This window comes from Canis lupus, chromosome 12, assembly GCF_003254725.2.
Source record: "Canis lupus dingo isolate Sandy chromosome 12, ASM325472v2, whole genome shotgun sequence".
Lineage (NCBI taxonomy): Eukaryota > Metazoa > Chordata > Mammalia > Carnivora > Canidae > Canis > Canis lupus.
The window spans coordinates 58,018,464-58,033,449 of record NC_064254.1 but is presented as its reverse complement, the minus strand read 5'-3'; the positions used below and the strand labels follow the sequence as shown (position 1 = coordinate 58,033,449).

The 14,986-nt window shown below is 53.0% G+C and overlaps 1 protein-coding gene across 1 annotated transcript; it reads right to left on the bottom strand.

Annotated features, from left to right (window-relative positions):
* Window positions 1–3,770: 3,770 nt before the first annotated feature.
* On the bottom strand, window positions 3,771–11,406 carry PRDM13 (PR/SET domain 13). Its single transcript, XM_025444788.3, has 4 exons — window positions 11,263–11,406; window positions 9,619–9,750; window positions 9,201–9,321; window positions 3,771–5,509 (listed from the first exon to the last, which is right to left on the bottom strand). The coding sequence occupies exons 1-4, from the start codon at window positions 11,404–11,406 to the stop codon at window positions 3,771–3,773; spliced, it is 2,136 nt and encodes a 711-aa protein (XP_025300573.1).
* Between the last annotated feature and the right edge of the window lie 3,580 nt (window positions 11,407–14,986).

Here is a 14,986-nt window from a genome sequence, read left to right as displayed (position 1 = left end):
ATAAGGGGCGTGACGGACGGACGAAGTTCCTCTTTGGCAAAAGTGTGAAAGGCCTTTATTTACTGTAGCTGGGGCCAGTTTGTCCGGGGACAGAAGTGAACCAAGGGGAGAAGGAGTGCTAATGACTGTAAAAGGGGTAAAAGGGCGTCCGCCCTTATCTTCCTGGTTGATGTCCTCAAAATGAAACCGCAGAATTGTTAGGTTTATTTTAATATTGTGTGAGAGCTCACTATGCATCAAGCTTTATTCTAAATTGTTTACCTGCGTTAACTCATTCCATCCTCACAACCTGCCTATTGCTTATCTCAACTTGTTTTACAGATGAGGAAATTGGGGCAGTAAAGAGACTGGCCCAAGATACCAAGTAAGTGGTAGAGGCAAGCCTAGAACCCATGTCTGATTTATTTAGGTTAGGAAAACATTTTAATGTCCAAATTAGGGCCCAAACAATCTAGATACTTTTACTTCTAAAAGACATAAATGCTCTCACGTTTTTTTTTTAAATCTCTTGATACAAGACATTTAGTTAAAATCTTAGAAACTTCCAGTGGAATGAGCATAACCTTCAAAGTAGCTATGGTCATCAGGATGAGAAGGATCAAGGTTTGGAGGGTGGGAATGGAGACAAAGGGATTGGAGACTAAAGGAAGTCTGATTCAACTGAGCCGTTTAAATAAGTAGTATTTATGTTACTGGTTGTACATCACTGATTGGACTTCGTCATTAAAATAAATAATCACATTAATTATATATGATAGTGTACACATCCATGGACAAATATACAGGTTATCTGAGGCAACCTATGGAGAATTACAAATGACTTGCTGTTAAGAAACTCTTAAGTCTGTATTCAACTTTCATTTTTTATATTGAAATTTGTTTTAATAACCTAGTCAGTATCAATTTACAAAGGGGAAAAGAAAGCTGCGGGTTTGTTGTTTCATTAAATCTTTATCAATTTTAGGGCAGCCCGGGTGGCTCAGCAGTTTAGTGCCGCCTTCAGCCCAGGGTGTGATCCTGGAGACCTGGGATGGAGTCCCACGTCAGGCTCCCTGCATGGAGCCTGCTTCTCCCTCCACCTGTGTCTCTGCCTCTATGTCTCTCATAAATAAATAAAATCTTTAGAAATAAACAAATAAATCTTTATCAATTTTAAATGTATTTCCTTTGACCAAACTCTTTTTATTTCTTTAAACCACTAAGAAAAAAATAATAAACCACTAAGAGTTATAGGACTTAGTAGGGAGTCAAGTAATGAAAGAAAGAAAAAAGACTTTTACAGCAGATAAAACTTTTCATGTTTTAAATCTGGGCAGCCTTTCTCACTCTCCCTGAGGATTTACACAATCTGATTTCCAAAAGTTTTCCAATATTTCTCCATGAGGGTGGATTTTGTTTCAAGCAGTAACTGCTTTGAAGGGCAGGACTGTGATACTAAGTAGGCAATGAGAAGCCCTGGGTGTCTAGAGCAAGCTGAACGGGCAGATGCTTGGGTTCACTTCCAGTTCTGAGTGTCAGGGAATCACTGAACCTAGTGGGTCAAGCCCATGGTCATCTTCTACAGAGAGGAAAGAATTGCAAAGAGCATAAGGATTTGGCATAAGGAAAAAAAAAAAGGATTTGGCATAAGGTAGACCCTCAATAAATGGTAGTATCATTGTCACTGTATACATGTGTTAATCCACATGTATTTTTTTTTCTTTTTTGGGCTTTCTTTTACAAAGCAAAACATTTTCTGGTCAGCTGATGCTAAAAACCTAAAATCCCTTCGTAAGTTATAAAAAGTCTTTTTTTGCAGATCAGCCCCTATAGAAGTCAGATGTCCTCTTCCTCCCCCCACCCATGCCTCTTGCTAGGACGGGTTAGAAAAAGTCCCTGCCAGCCACCCAGTGACTGAGGCCATGTTTCCACCTGGGAGACAGCTGGATGGAGACCGCTGCAGTACTCAGGATTCAGAAAATAAAAGTCATTATTTAACTGAATTAAATCATCAGGATCACATCCATACCCTTTGGTGACCTACAAGAATCTTCCCACCAACCTCTGGGAAGAGCACTACAGACCTGGTCTTAGGGTACCTGCCCTTAGTTGAGGGAACAGCTAATCCTCCACTTCTATGTAACTTCAGTGAAATCCTCCCCTGCGTATGGGGTTGAGGGATGACATAGGAAGGGGAGAGGGTGCTTTCCAATTTTAGCCCACAGAAATATATTATTTATGATAGTCTTCCATTAGCTAGCATTAATTTTTTACACCCATAAACAAAGTCATTGTTTCTAACTTTGGCCTTCTCCTTATGGGCCTCCCAGTGTCCTTGAAGTGTATATTTTCTCTTCTGTAAAATGGGACACATACCAAAAGCACAAGATTATTGGAAAGAGTGCATGGAGAAAAGAAACCTACACAGACCGGTAGATCTGTACCTTCAATAATATCCATCCTCCCTTAGCATTTGTTGAATGAATAGTAAAGTATAGGAGTCATAAAAAGCACTGAGCAAGTTTCCCTTGTATGCTTCCCAAGAAAAATCCTGTCAAAAAGATACAGAACAAGAAATAGTGATTCCACAGTTCTATAATTCTTTTTCGATGAGGAAAATGCATTTTTTTTCTTGAAGGTCATTAGTTTTTTCTAAACACAAAACCTCCTAGCATAATTAACAACGGTTTCAGAAAACAATTGCTTTGCCTGCTATCCGGGAGCCTGTGAAGTGCACATATTGAAATGGTATATTTCCCTATTAAAACACTACTTAACATTTATTTTGTGAGTAATCAAAGTCTTTGAGTGTCCTGATTCATTTTATTATGGAGTCTCCTCATCAATTGTTTTCAAATTAAGCTCTTTTTCTTTTTTTTGTTTTTGTTTTTGTTTTTGTTTTGAAGGATCTGCTGAAATCGCAGTGAAGAAACTGTCGCTTGTATCTTTATTTTTATTAAAGATTGCACAAACTGGAACCAAGACCAAAATACTGAATCCACTGTACATCATTCATTATAAGACAACATATATCACATTTGTACTCTACCAAGTAAGACATGTTTTTTTAAAATTATATATTGCGTGCTTTTAGATTCATGCTTTAGGTATTTTACATTTGCCATTACTCTCTTATAAATAGTTGCAACTTGACCAACGTGTACACCTGCTACCCCTATGTAGTCAATGCGAGAAGGCGTAGTAGTCTTTGACACGAGAACCGATGCAATGGAAACAAATGTATGGACGTCACGTCTACCGAACTGTGACTACTGTTTTGCCTATTGAGTGAATCGCTAATGTAAAACACACACACACACACACACACACACAAAACATCGTTTCAAAAGGCACAATTCCCTCCACAGAAAAGAACAATTTAAAAAAATACACGGCAGTTAAAACCGGCGCCCTCAAGGGCGCTGCGAAGTTCACGTTAATGCGATCCTAAACCTTGAGAGCGGACCTCCTGGGCGTTTGGGGGGGGCGGGCACCCGCCAGTCCGAGAAACCCCGCGCAGGAGGCCAGGCTTCTCGGAGGCGCTTCCAAACCTTTGCTGGGAGTTTGCGCATCGGACCAGGGACCTCTCTCGGTTCCCAATCTGGAGCCCGGCCAAAACAAAAAAACAAAAAAACAAAAAAACAAAAAACAAAACAAAATCAAAGAAGGGGGGGGGGTGTCAACCGGATCCTTCACATCTGCAGGAGCTCCTCTTCCCCCAGAACAGAGCTACCCCCTCCCCTTGTCCTCTGTCCCTGCGCTCCAAACCCACCCCGTCCCCAGCAGGCGCGTTACGCGTGGCGCTGGCCGCCGCCCCCAGCCTCGGGGTCGCTCTGGTCGTCCGTGAAGCAGACGTCCACGTCGCTGTCGTTGTCGCTCTTGGGCTCCCCGGGCTCCGGGAGGTAGTCGGGCCCCGCGCCCGGGCCGTCGGCCGCCTTGGCGAGCAGGTTCTGTCCGGGGTGGCGGGACTTGACGTGCCGCTCCAGGTCCCGGCGGCGCACCAGCACCTTGCCGCAGAACTCGCAGCGGTAGGGCGTGTTGCCCTCGGCGTGCAGCCGGATGTGCTTGTTCAGGTTGCTGGGGTCGCCGAAGGGCCGCAGGCACACTTTGCACTTGAGCGGCTTGTAGCCGGTGTGCGTCCGCATGTGAATCTTGAGCCCGTACTTGCGCGAGTACAACTTGCCGCAGTAGAGGCACAGGTGGCCGGTCTTGGGCTTGCCCGCACCGCCTCCCGCGCCGCCGCCGCCCCCCGCGCCGCCCGCAGCCACCACGGCCGGCGCCAGCGCCCCCGGGTCCAGGCGGCCGCGGCTCTTCCCCGCCGCCAGCCCCGACAGCTGCTGCGCGTGCATGGCGAGCTCCCGGTCGATGCCGGCCAGGGAGCCCAGCTCCGCGGGGCTTAGAGCGGCCGCCGCCGCCGCCGCCGCCGCCGCCGCCGCGGCAGGTGCGCTGAAGTACGAGATGGAGTCCGGGTACTTGAGCAGCCCGCCGAAGTGCAGCTTGAGCGGGTAATACGCGGCGGCGGCCGGCGAGCCGTACAGAAGCTCCCCGTTGTAGACGGTGAAGGCCGGCATGACGGCGGGCAGGGGGCCGCACTCGCCAGCCGGGTAGGCCTTGAGGCCGCCCGCGTCGAGGCCGGGCAGCGCGGCGGCGGGGGCCAGCGGGGCGAAACGCGCTCCGGGCAGCGCGGCGGCGGCGGGCTGGGCGCGCTCCACCTGCGTGAAGGCCGACGCCTCGTCCGGCGGCCCGGGGAGCAGAGGGAAGCCGCGCAGGGCCCCCGCGCAGGGCAGGCCGGGCGGCGGCGGCGGCGGCGGCGGCGGCGGGTCCCCCGCGAGCAGGCACTTGGGGTGGTGATGGTGGTGGTGCGCGTGGTGGTGATGGTGGTGGCCCGCGCCGCCCGCCGCCGGGCTGTCCCCGCTGCCCGGCCGCCCGCCCGCCCGCCCGCCGCCCAGCAGCCTGCCCGCGGCCAGGCCGGGCCCGGGTTTGCCGCCGCCCTCCTCCCGGCAGGGGTCGCCGTGTGCGGCCGCGGCCGCCCGGGCCGAGCCGGCGGGCTTGAAAGCGGAGCGCGCCCCGGGGTGGAAGGCCAGGCCGCCGCCCGCGGGGGAGCCGCCCACGACGCCGACCAGGTGGCCGTGTCCCCGGGCGGCCCCGCTCACGTCCGCGGCGCGGTCCGGCTGCTCCCTGGCCTTCCGCGACGGCCCCCACTTGGCGGGCGGCGGCGAGGCGGCGGGGGGCGCCGCGGGGGCCTCGCGCTTGATGCCCTCCCGCGCCCCGCAGGCCTGGAGGGGCGGCGGGGCGTGCGGGGGGGGCCGCAGCGTGCCCGCGGGCGCGGCCGCGGCGAAGTCGGGCGCCGGGGGTCTCGGAGAGAAGGGAAGGCCATCGGCGGCGCCCTGGCGAGCCGCGTGCTCGGGGTGCAGGTAGGCTCGGCCCCCGCCGCCGCTGCTGAGCCCGCAGTGGAAGCGCAGGTGGGCCTTAAGGCTGTTGGGGTATCTAAACGTCCTCCAGCAGTACCAGCAAATGTAGCGCTCCTCCCCTGGGCGAGAAAGAGGGGGAAAGCGACCTCGTGAGAGGCGAGCCAGCCGGAGGGGAAAGAAAGCGCACCCGAGGCCCAGCCTAGGTTTGGACCAGCGGGAGGAGGGGGCACAGGGGTATTCTCGGGGCCAGCGAGTGAGTGAGTTAGGTGGGTGGCGCCCCTGGGGCAAGGAGCCCGAGAAGCTCCCAGTGGTCGACTCTGTCACCACCTCCATCCTCTGGGATCACTCAGGGGCCAAAGGGGTGACCGGTGCCTTTCCAACGAAGACTTCCTCCGGGCCATCCGAGCAAACCTTCGTTGGGAGGGCAGCGCTCAGGCAGACTGGCCCGGGAAGAGACCAGACCAGAGAGCAGCTGTTGCTTTAAATCAAGTGTTGAAGCTGTGCTGTGCCCGGGCCCATCTGTTGGCGTTTGCAGAATAGGTGGCGTATGTCAAGGAGTTTGGATAAACTGAACAAAGACCAATCTAATGGTCGTGAGCGCCTCATTACCAGACGAGACAATATCTTGTATGTATGGGCCATATGTAATCATTCCTTTTCATAGAACAATGCCTTTTATGTCCACTACCCACCCTTCCCACCCCCTCCCAGCCTTAAACATTTTGCCTGAGGTTTTCCTGGAGCGTGACCAACTGAAGGACCACATAGGGACTATGATCTGCTATTCTTCAACATTATTTGTATCTTTATTTCCTCTTTAACCCCATTTAATTTGATGAGAGAAAAGAAAAAGCCCTATGTCCTGATATTCTAAAAACTGAAGGATGATGTTGCATTATCTTGTCAGTTGTTCCACCTGGAGTAATTAATTAACTCCTAGATAGCTGCATGAATCAGACTTAATAATTAAATCCTTGGAAAAGATAGTTTATTTTTTTATGAAATGAATGGATATATAGAGAGAATATATATATATATAAGGTATAGGTAGTCAGCTTTTAATAAGTGTACAATTCTCTACCAAGAACTGTATCAAGTCTGTTCTCATGTTTACTATTATTAACATTAGTTTGTTTGTTTGTTTTTAATTTTGCCAGGATCTGGGAATACAATCAAGAGACACATGTATGAAACAGATTTTGATCACATGGTGGAGGTTAATTTTTTCTTAATAAGGTCTTGTTACATCTGGACACAGAACAGCAGATCTTGCAGTTGGGTTTCTTTTTTAATGTTGTGGCTGATTGGCAATACTGAAGGATGTCTGTGAGAAAGAAGTTAGTTGAGCCACAAGGAAGTACCCGAAATATGTCTGTCTCATTAAATTTAGTGGAAAAGTTAAATTCCCTGTCCCCTTGCACACAAGCATCTCAAACTTCTAAAGCATCACTACAAAAACAACCAAAAGAAATTCCAGATCTTCCTCCCTCTTCCTGTGTTTTACTTTTGGCTCTCCATAAAGCAAGTAGTGCCCCTAGATAACTAAGATGGAAGTTCAAGTAAAGCCCGGCTGCAGGAGAGCCCCCCCCCCACTCGTTTCAGCTGTTTATGCCAGCTGAAGCCAAGGTAGAACAGAAAGCAAAAGGGGAGAAAGAGGATCTGCCTCTGAGAACCTACCCTAATTGTATATGGAAGACTTAGATAAAATCATTCCACTATTTCTATTACCTTGTATTGAATAGCTTCAAAAATAAATCTTGAAGGAAAAAAAACAAAAGACTTCCTGGGTTCTCTTGATCGGTATGCTGATTTAATATCTTAAATATAACCTCCCTTCTCAGAACCTTCCTCTCATTACCCCTTTTTAAAGAAGGAGTTTTCAGAGGGCTGCTGCCCCAGAATGACTCTACGATTGCAAAGCCAAGTACGCTTTATCCCTAAAACAAAGGGTCCGTACTCTCCTTAAACTTACCACGGAATTTAAACCCACTGGAGTTAGTCAGTATTGAAAGAATAGCAGCCATCCCTACTTACTTCTTTCTCAAGAGTTAAACAAATGCATTCTCTGTTCCCGTATGTCCCTTTTTTCAGTTTATCCTGACCAACTGACATATTCTTTGGACTCTGATTACCAGCCTATGCCAAAAGTATCAAACACACTTCATAAAGTGACTTTGGGTCCTCTCCTAAGTGTGACCCTGAGATTGCCAAGATTTCAAGCATATCAAAGGTGGGGGAGTCAGGGTTCAAAATAGCCCACACATTCCCAAAAGGAAAATGGTGTCTATTCTGACATCTGTTTATAAGCTCAATTGGCTGAAATGAAAACACAAGAGCCACCACTCAAACAAGTTGCTTTTGTACTACTTGAGAGTGCCTAAGGACGGGTGTTCTGTGAAGAAATGTATGGCCCCTAAAGGTCAGCAGCTGTTAGAATAGTCCTGTAGTGGCAGACTTGAGAGTTCTCCACCACGGGGCTTTTATCATGTTTCTCTTTTACCGGAAAAGGTTGACAAGAGAATTTAATATTAGTGTGATACAAGGAACAAACTACTTTAGGATAATGTTCTATGGATACCATACACACAAATCTACCCATGAGACAGTGATACTTTGAAGTGATTCATAGTTCTGAATAAGCCTCATTCTGTCTTATTCATTAAGTGTTTCTTAATTCTCACTTTTGTATTAATTTCCTTAACCCAATTTCTAAAGGGATGAGAGTTAACCAGGCAATTCAGGAGGAGAGCATGTTAAGATATTTCACAGCATTCGTTGTGTTGACTTTAAATATAACTGTGTCTTTAGGAGAAATTGCAAACTAAAACAATTGTCAAGGAAAGAAAGGAAGTCAGAGAAGCTTTGTGAATTAAAAGGGAGGTCTCAAGATCTTAACTATTTTACACCTCCCAGCTTTCTTTCACAGAAAGTAGTCTTCAGTGTTCTAGGGAAGGTTTGAAAATGTTCTTCTCTTTAGTTACTGCCCCTTAATTTGCATAAATCCACTCTTGGCTTTGGAAGGGATCAAATAAATCTGAGAAGAAACTGGGATACATCCCAGATTCAATTTAAGTAGGGAGGGGAAATGAATAAATACCATTTAAATGGAAGGGCCTCGGTACCTGCCAACTGACCAGCTGTAAGTACCGTAATGTTTCTAAAATGCTGTAGAAATCCTTAACTCTCCTTCAAACCAGTGAAGAGATGCCCCTCCACCTTCTAAAAGCATTCCAGGTTTGAGTTCTGCGTTTTGGAATTCATGAAGTGATTAATAATAATATGTAAGGCTTCTTCCTTGATTCTTTTTTTCTTTCATTGATTCTTAACTGAGTAAATAATTGTCTCTGGGTATGCAATAGGAAAAGATGACCCCCATGAAGTTCATAAAGAATATCTTTAGGGGCACCTGGGTGGTTCAGTAAGTTAAGCCACAGACTCTTGGTTGTGGCCCAGGTCAAGATCTCAGGGTCAGGAGGTGAAGCTCCATGTCAGGCTCCACAGTCAGCAGGGAATTTGCTTGAGATTCTCTCTCTCTCCCTCTGCCCTTCCCCTCCCTCAATAAATACATCTTTTTTAAAGATAGAATGTTCTTTTCTCTGCCATCACAAGGCAGATTATTGTCGCTGTTATCATTTACAGTACATTTTAAGGAGGTAGTGGTGACATCGCCTCTCCGCCTACACAGACAGGGAGGGTGAATTCAGTTTTACATGGCTCAAGAGAAAGGCCCTGGGGTCGCCTCCAAAGACAGGAGAAGGGCTGGACTCTCACCCACCCCCCGCTGGCCCGGGGCGCTCTTGGACGCGGTACCTTTTTCGTCGTGCGTGGGAGTCGCAATCGTAGGGATGTCGAACCATTGAGCTAAGGAGTTGGAATACCACACGGTCAGCTCCTCCCCTGGCTGGACGTCTCGCAGTGCTCGGTAGAAGATCTGGGACACAAGGAACAGGACAGCCTGTTGTCATTTCCTGGGTAATCGGTCTAAAAACGACTAAGAGCAACGGTTTGATCCTCGTTCTGACGCTGTGTGACCCTGGAAAATCTATTGGACCTCTCTGAACCTCATTTCCCTCATTCTTCAAACGGGGAAAATAATAGTATCTACCTTACAGGGCCGTCGGGACGTGTAAAGGAGACCTCCAGCTACAGCGCTTTGCTCTTAATTTTGGTGGCCACCTCAGTAACGGTTAGGTAGGTAGAATTGGCAGTGGGGGGACGCCCACAGTACCTGTCCTCCGGGTAAGTCTGCAATAGCTTCCAGAGTCTGTTCCTGGGGGTTCCTGGCTGCCCGGATTAACCCTATCCATTCGAGAGGAGAGCCCCCCGACTCGTCCACCAGCTCCCCTCTCACCATGCGCACCTGCAACACAAGCAGTGGTCGTTCTTCCCCGCGCCTCGGCCAGGCCCACGACCCAGAGGGAAAGTTCATCCAACACCCCCGCCCTACTAGGAAAATGGTTGTGTTCACTTTGGCCAGACTGCTGTGGGCTGCTGGGAGGAAGGTAATGCCTAGGACCCTTGCTTGGGGGGTGGGGGGGAGAGGCTGGCCAGCCTAACAGTTCCCCCTCTCGCCCCACCTGGGCACCATCGAGGGCGGGCGAGAGCATCCCCCCTGAGCGACTTGGGGTGGGGGGCGTCTGGCACCTAGACGTTCCCACCCCCGGCCCAGTTCTCGATCCTGCGGTTCTGAGAGCAGCGGGGACACCAGGGGAGAGACGTTTCGAAGTCGGCACCGAAACCCAGAGTTTCCTCCCACGTCCCGGTCGCGCCCCGCGTGCCCGCTGCACGGCCCCGAGGTGCGGAGGTGCCGGCGAGCCCGGCAGCGAAAGTGTGTGAACAAAGCGGCCGCGGGACCGCCGGCCGTTTAAAAGCAATTAAAGCGCGTTTAAAGAAGAAAAGCCTTAGACCGATTGTGTGAGGAGCCAGATGCGGGTCCCGCTGGCTGCGCGCCGGAGGAATTTCTTTCGAGAAAGCTCTCGGCAGCGAGCCGGCAAAGCGAAGATGCTCCCCGCCCCCGCTCCCTGCACCGGGACCCCTGCCTCCGTTTCCTGGGCCCGGTTGGCCGACCCTCGCCTGCCGGGACGCCTCCGGGCGGGCGGGGGCCTTGGAAAGCCCGCTGCGGGCTGGGGTCCGTTCGCCGCTGCGGGAGCCAGAGCTGCCGGGGCGACCCGCCGCCTCCCGGCTGCGACCCCGGACTCTCGGAGCCCGGCTGCAGGGGCGCGGACCCGGTGCCCCGCGCGGGTGGGCGCTGCTCGCCCTGGGAGCCCCAGTCGGAGCCGCCCCCTGGCTCACCCTCTCTCCATTTACCGCAACTGCCCAGCAGACATCCGCGGGGGCTGGGGGCGAACCCGGGGAGGGGGGTGGCTAGGAACTGAGAGTTTCCCAAGGATCATTTTTCCCCCCCGCAACACACGAGATTAAGTGATTGAAAGGTCGATGGAAGCCTTAAATTAGCGCGTTGAAGGGAAGGGGGTAAGAAAAGTCTTCAACGCCCTGCGCGTTGTGTAACAGAGAAAAGGCGCGTCTGCAGAGAGGCCGGGGCCGCCCCGCCTCTGGAACGAGACCCCAGAGCTCCAGGGAAAACGCGGGCTCCGAGGGTCCCGGCGCGTAAGGAGTCCCATGCACCCCCACCCCCACCCCGGGAGCTGTCCCCGTCAGCCACGTCCTTTCCCCTCAGTTCGGCCCACGTCCAGCTCGCTCGCTCTCGCTTAATGCGACTTGCAGGGAATGACCGGAGTCCCCCAGGCCACCTGGCCGAGCTGGCAGGTGACGACTCCATCACCCCTTTCCTCCACTTGCCCCATCTACCCCCTGCCGGGGCCAGGGCAAAGGGAGGCGGAAGGCTGGGGGCGGAGGTCGGAATGGCTAATACCTTTTTCTTGGGCCCGGGTTCCCTGCGGTCTGACAGGTACTTGCCCAGCTTGAAGGTTCCGGGCACGGGCCCGAGGCGCAGGCCCGCCGGGATGCAGCAGTCGGCACTCACGCTGGTGGCCGGAGCGCGGGCCGCTCCGTGCATCGCTGCCGCCGCCGCCAGGCAGGCGCTGGGGCGCGCCGGGTCCTCCGCAGGGCGCGAGGGACGAGAGCCCGAGCGGCGCGCGAGCCCGGGAGCCGCACCCCGACGTGCGTCCTCCGCCCGCGGAGTGACGCGGCCGGGCATGCACTGCGCCTTTTCAATCGGGGCGGGCGCCTTTTGGCACCGCGAGCGCAAGGGCGCGGAGTTTGGTGAGAGAGTTGCTCTGCGGAGCAGCTGCAGAGTCCCACCCGAGAGGGTCACATGGAGTGGTTCCCTCAGCCCTCTGCATAATCGAGGCCTCTGAATGGCTGGCGCACAATGGTCCAGGCGACCTTCCCATTCCTAAAAATCCAATTTGTCAAGGGCGAAGAAAAGGCGCTGGTGAATCAAAGGTCCGGCGGGACCATTAATCCTCAGCATGGGGTATTGTCCTCGAGACAGTTACGATATTTTAAGTGACAAATCCACTGTATAATTTCTCCATAAATTTTACTTCCTTTTATTGTTCGCCGACAAACCAGTTTTGGGAAATAAGTGACTACTTTAAGTCTACTTGGCTGATTCCTTTGAGCCTTGGTCTACTTCAAAGATTTTTAATTCTCTCCCCTTGGCTTTATTGTAAAGGAGATTAAACAAAGAGATGGGGACTGTTTGGAGGACTTGTTAACTTCTATTGATTTCTGGCGTGTGCCATACAGAAATTAGGCAGGTACTTGATGGGAAAACACCAGAAAATACCTACACTTTTTAAATAACGGCCATATTACCATTTCAGGGGATTGGGTCCAGGCCAGTCGTCTATTCAGAACCGCCTTTTCGTTCCTTCTGTCCGGTTTCGCCCCAAAATATGAAGCGTCCGGACCAGTTTTAGTAGACGTGGACTCGGTGGTGTACCCCAGGCCGGCACTTTCTCTGGGAATGGGAAGCGGTCTCAGGGCTGCGACTTTGCAGGGGCACCTGCGCCCTGTCCTCACCAGAGGTTGAAGAGGGGTGCTGCCCACTGGGTCTTTTTTTTTTTTTTTTTTTTAATCAGGTGTCCAGCCCTGATTTCCTTTTAGGTTTTGAATCGAGAGGAAATCCTTGGGGCTAACTTTTTCAAAAGGTACTCACTATCAAAGGTTACGAAAAAGAGGGTGGGGTGGGCATTGGCAACCCCTACTTTTAGCCGAGTTCCTGAACTGCGACAAGGTGCGTACTTGGGGAGTTGAAACCAGAGGACAGGAGTGCTCCTCGTTTTAAGGAAGCCTCGGGTTTGTGCAGAGACATTTCTTTCCATAAGGTAACTAAGTCATTGAGTCCCTCATATCTGTGACAGCTCCGCGCGTACCTGCCCCGCGATGCGCAGCCTGGGCGCCGCTCCCCAAATCCTACGCACCAGGATGCGGTATCCCCTCCCCCAAGGGGCCAGAGAGGCTGTGGGTTTCCGGCCTGTGTGGGAGGCCCAAGCACCGTACCCCTGGGCGGAGGACTGCCAGCAGCCACTACACGGAATTGTCCGCGGAAGGCCTGGTTCTTGGGGCCGAATGTGATTAACGACAGCGGCGGGACGCAAGGTGGCGACACCTGTAACTCAGCTGTGGTTGGTCCGACAAGGCCCTCAAGGAAGCTCCGTGGCACCCCTCGGTGGAGACCTGCTTTGGGGCCTTACTGGACACTGTCAGGAGACTCAGGGCCATTCAGTCTCTGCTCTGGTCATTCAAACCTCGGGGATATGTCAGTGAGTTGCTGCAGAGCCTCATCCTCCGAATCCGTAAAATGGGAATGATGTAAATTTAGCTTCCGCTCCGCGGTTCACTCGGGTTGGTTGCGAAGGTCTATAGCAATGATCTGTGCGGACAGTGGATGGCGCTCCAAAACACGAGGGGTGAGGAATGGGGGAGTCCGGGTCAGGTCAAGGGGCTCGGGTCTAAGCATCTCCAGTCAAATGGCGCGGTGACGCATGGATGGCGGGTCTCAGTGCTCGCTCAAGGCCTGTATAGACGCGGCCGCTGAGGCGCGGAAGGGACACTTGGCGGGCCCGGGCTGCCCCCCGCTGCGGCCCCTCTGACCCTGCAGTCACACCGTGCCCAGGGCCACTTTCTGAGGGAGCTGCCTCTGATTTTTTCCTCCTAATCCTCCAATTGCACCTCTTCGGGCTGCGAAGGCTGCTGGCGACGGAGAGGAGGGAGCCTTTGATCCGGCGGCCCATGAATGGCAAAAGCCGGGGGAGGGGGGCAGGAGAGGAAGCCGCTCCGAAGAGTCGAGGGCAATAAATTTAAGCCATGAACATGTCCCTCTAACCTCTGGCCTGGCGACTCCAGGATGAAACCCAGTTTAAATTACCAGCACTGCGAGCGGGAAGGGGCAAGCGCGGGGCCTGGGTTCGGGGCTCCTCCCCGGCCCTCCTTAATGAGTGAAAAAGCGTGAACGACACGCGAACAATTTTATCAATAGGACCATGTAAAGGCCGACTGTGAGGAAAGTTATTTATTAATATAGCCAATTGTGGCTGGTTCCCAGCCCCTCGAGAAGAAAGGGACTGCGCCAGAGGCATTCACACCAGCTCGCCGAGTTTTATTCTGTCCTGTGGCTCAGAGTTGAAGTTCCCCAAGTGAAATAAATTGTCCACAAAGGAGGAAAGGAACACATTTTCTTTTATTTTTTCTCCCCTAAAAAGCAAGGGTGAAACCAATCTAATGTGCCCAGTGGAGCAAGATGGGCCGTGAAAGGCTGGGTGTTAAAAGTAAAAGCGGGCTGTGCAGCAAATGGGATGGAAAATTAAATGAAATTAAATAGCTTGAACGGCCGTATTGTCCCTTATTAAAAAGACACATTAATTACATGGTCTCAGCCTTATTCAAAGACAATGTCGAGACTCAATCAAAACATTCCACTCGGCTTTTTTATGGACTTAAAATGGGCGTCCAGAGGCCCCGTTAAAGCGAAATCCCCTCCGTACGGAGGTGCGGGGCGAGGCGGGTCCGGGGGCGGCCTGCGCGGGCGCGCCTCGCTAACAGGTCGCCCCCGCGGAGGCCCGAGGCCGAGCGCCGCCCCCCCCCCGCCCCGCCCCGCGGGGAGGGCCGGGCCGCCCGGAGCCCGCTGCCCCCGCCGCCGCTCGCCGCCCGCGCCGCGTTAGGGGGGCGGTGCCCGCCCGGGAGCCGGGCTGCCAACGCCGCCGGCGCCGAGCACGTGTGACCCGGCTGGGCCCCGCCTCGAAGGAGGCCCCCGGGACGTCGGTGCCGAGTTCAGCGGCTGCCTGCCCAACGCCCTTCTGCAGACCTGGGGGTGCCCGGGGAACGGGGCGGGGCGCGCAATGTCCTTGGGCTTCGGGTCCCCGGCGTGGGGGGTGGGAAGGATGGGGGGCGACCTGAGCCCCTCTGCTTTGAGGACCCGGGTGTCTGGGGAGTCCCCAACACCCCCCACCCCCGCCTCGCCCCACCCCCGGCCGGCTCGCAGAGTCTCGAACACCGGGATGGAGGGAGCTGCGCCGGGCCAGGGTCCGATGGCGAGGACGCGGGGGAGACTGAGCCCCCGGGACTCGGCGGAGTTGGGGCCCCGCGGTGCCCCGGGCCGCGCCCCCCGAGGGGGTCCGCCCCGGCCGGGC

What these genes read in the sequence shown, in the direction of transcription:
- PRDM13 (XM_025444788.3), bottom strand. Translation starts at nt 11,406, where the DNA reads ATGCACGGAGCGGCCCGCGCTCCGGCCACCAGCGTGAGTGCCGACTGC. An exon ending in AACCCGGGCCCAAGAAAAAG is followed by an intron (nt 9,751 to 11,262) that starts GTATTAGCCATT and finishes CTTGTGTTGCAG; the next exon opens with GTGCGCATGGTGAGAGGGGA. An exon ending in CAGACTTACCCGGAGGACAG is followed by an intron (nt 9,322 to 9,618) that starts GTACTGTGGGCG and finishes CTTGTGTCCCAG; the next exon opens with ATCTTCTACCGAGCACTGCG.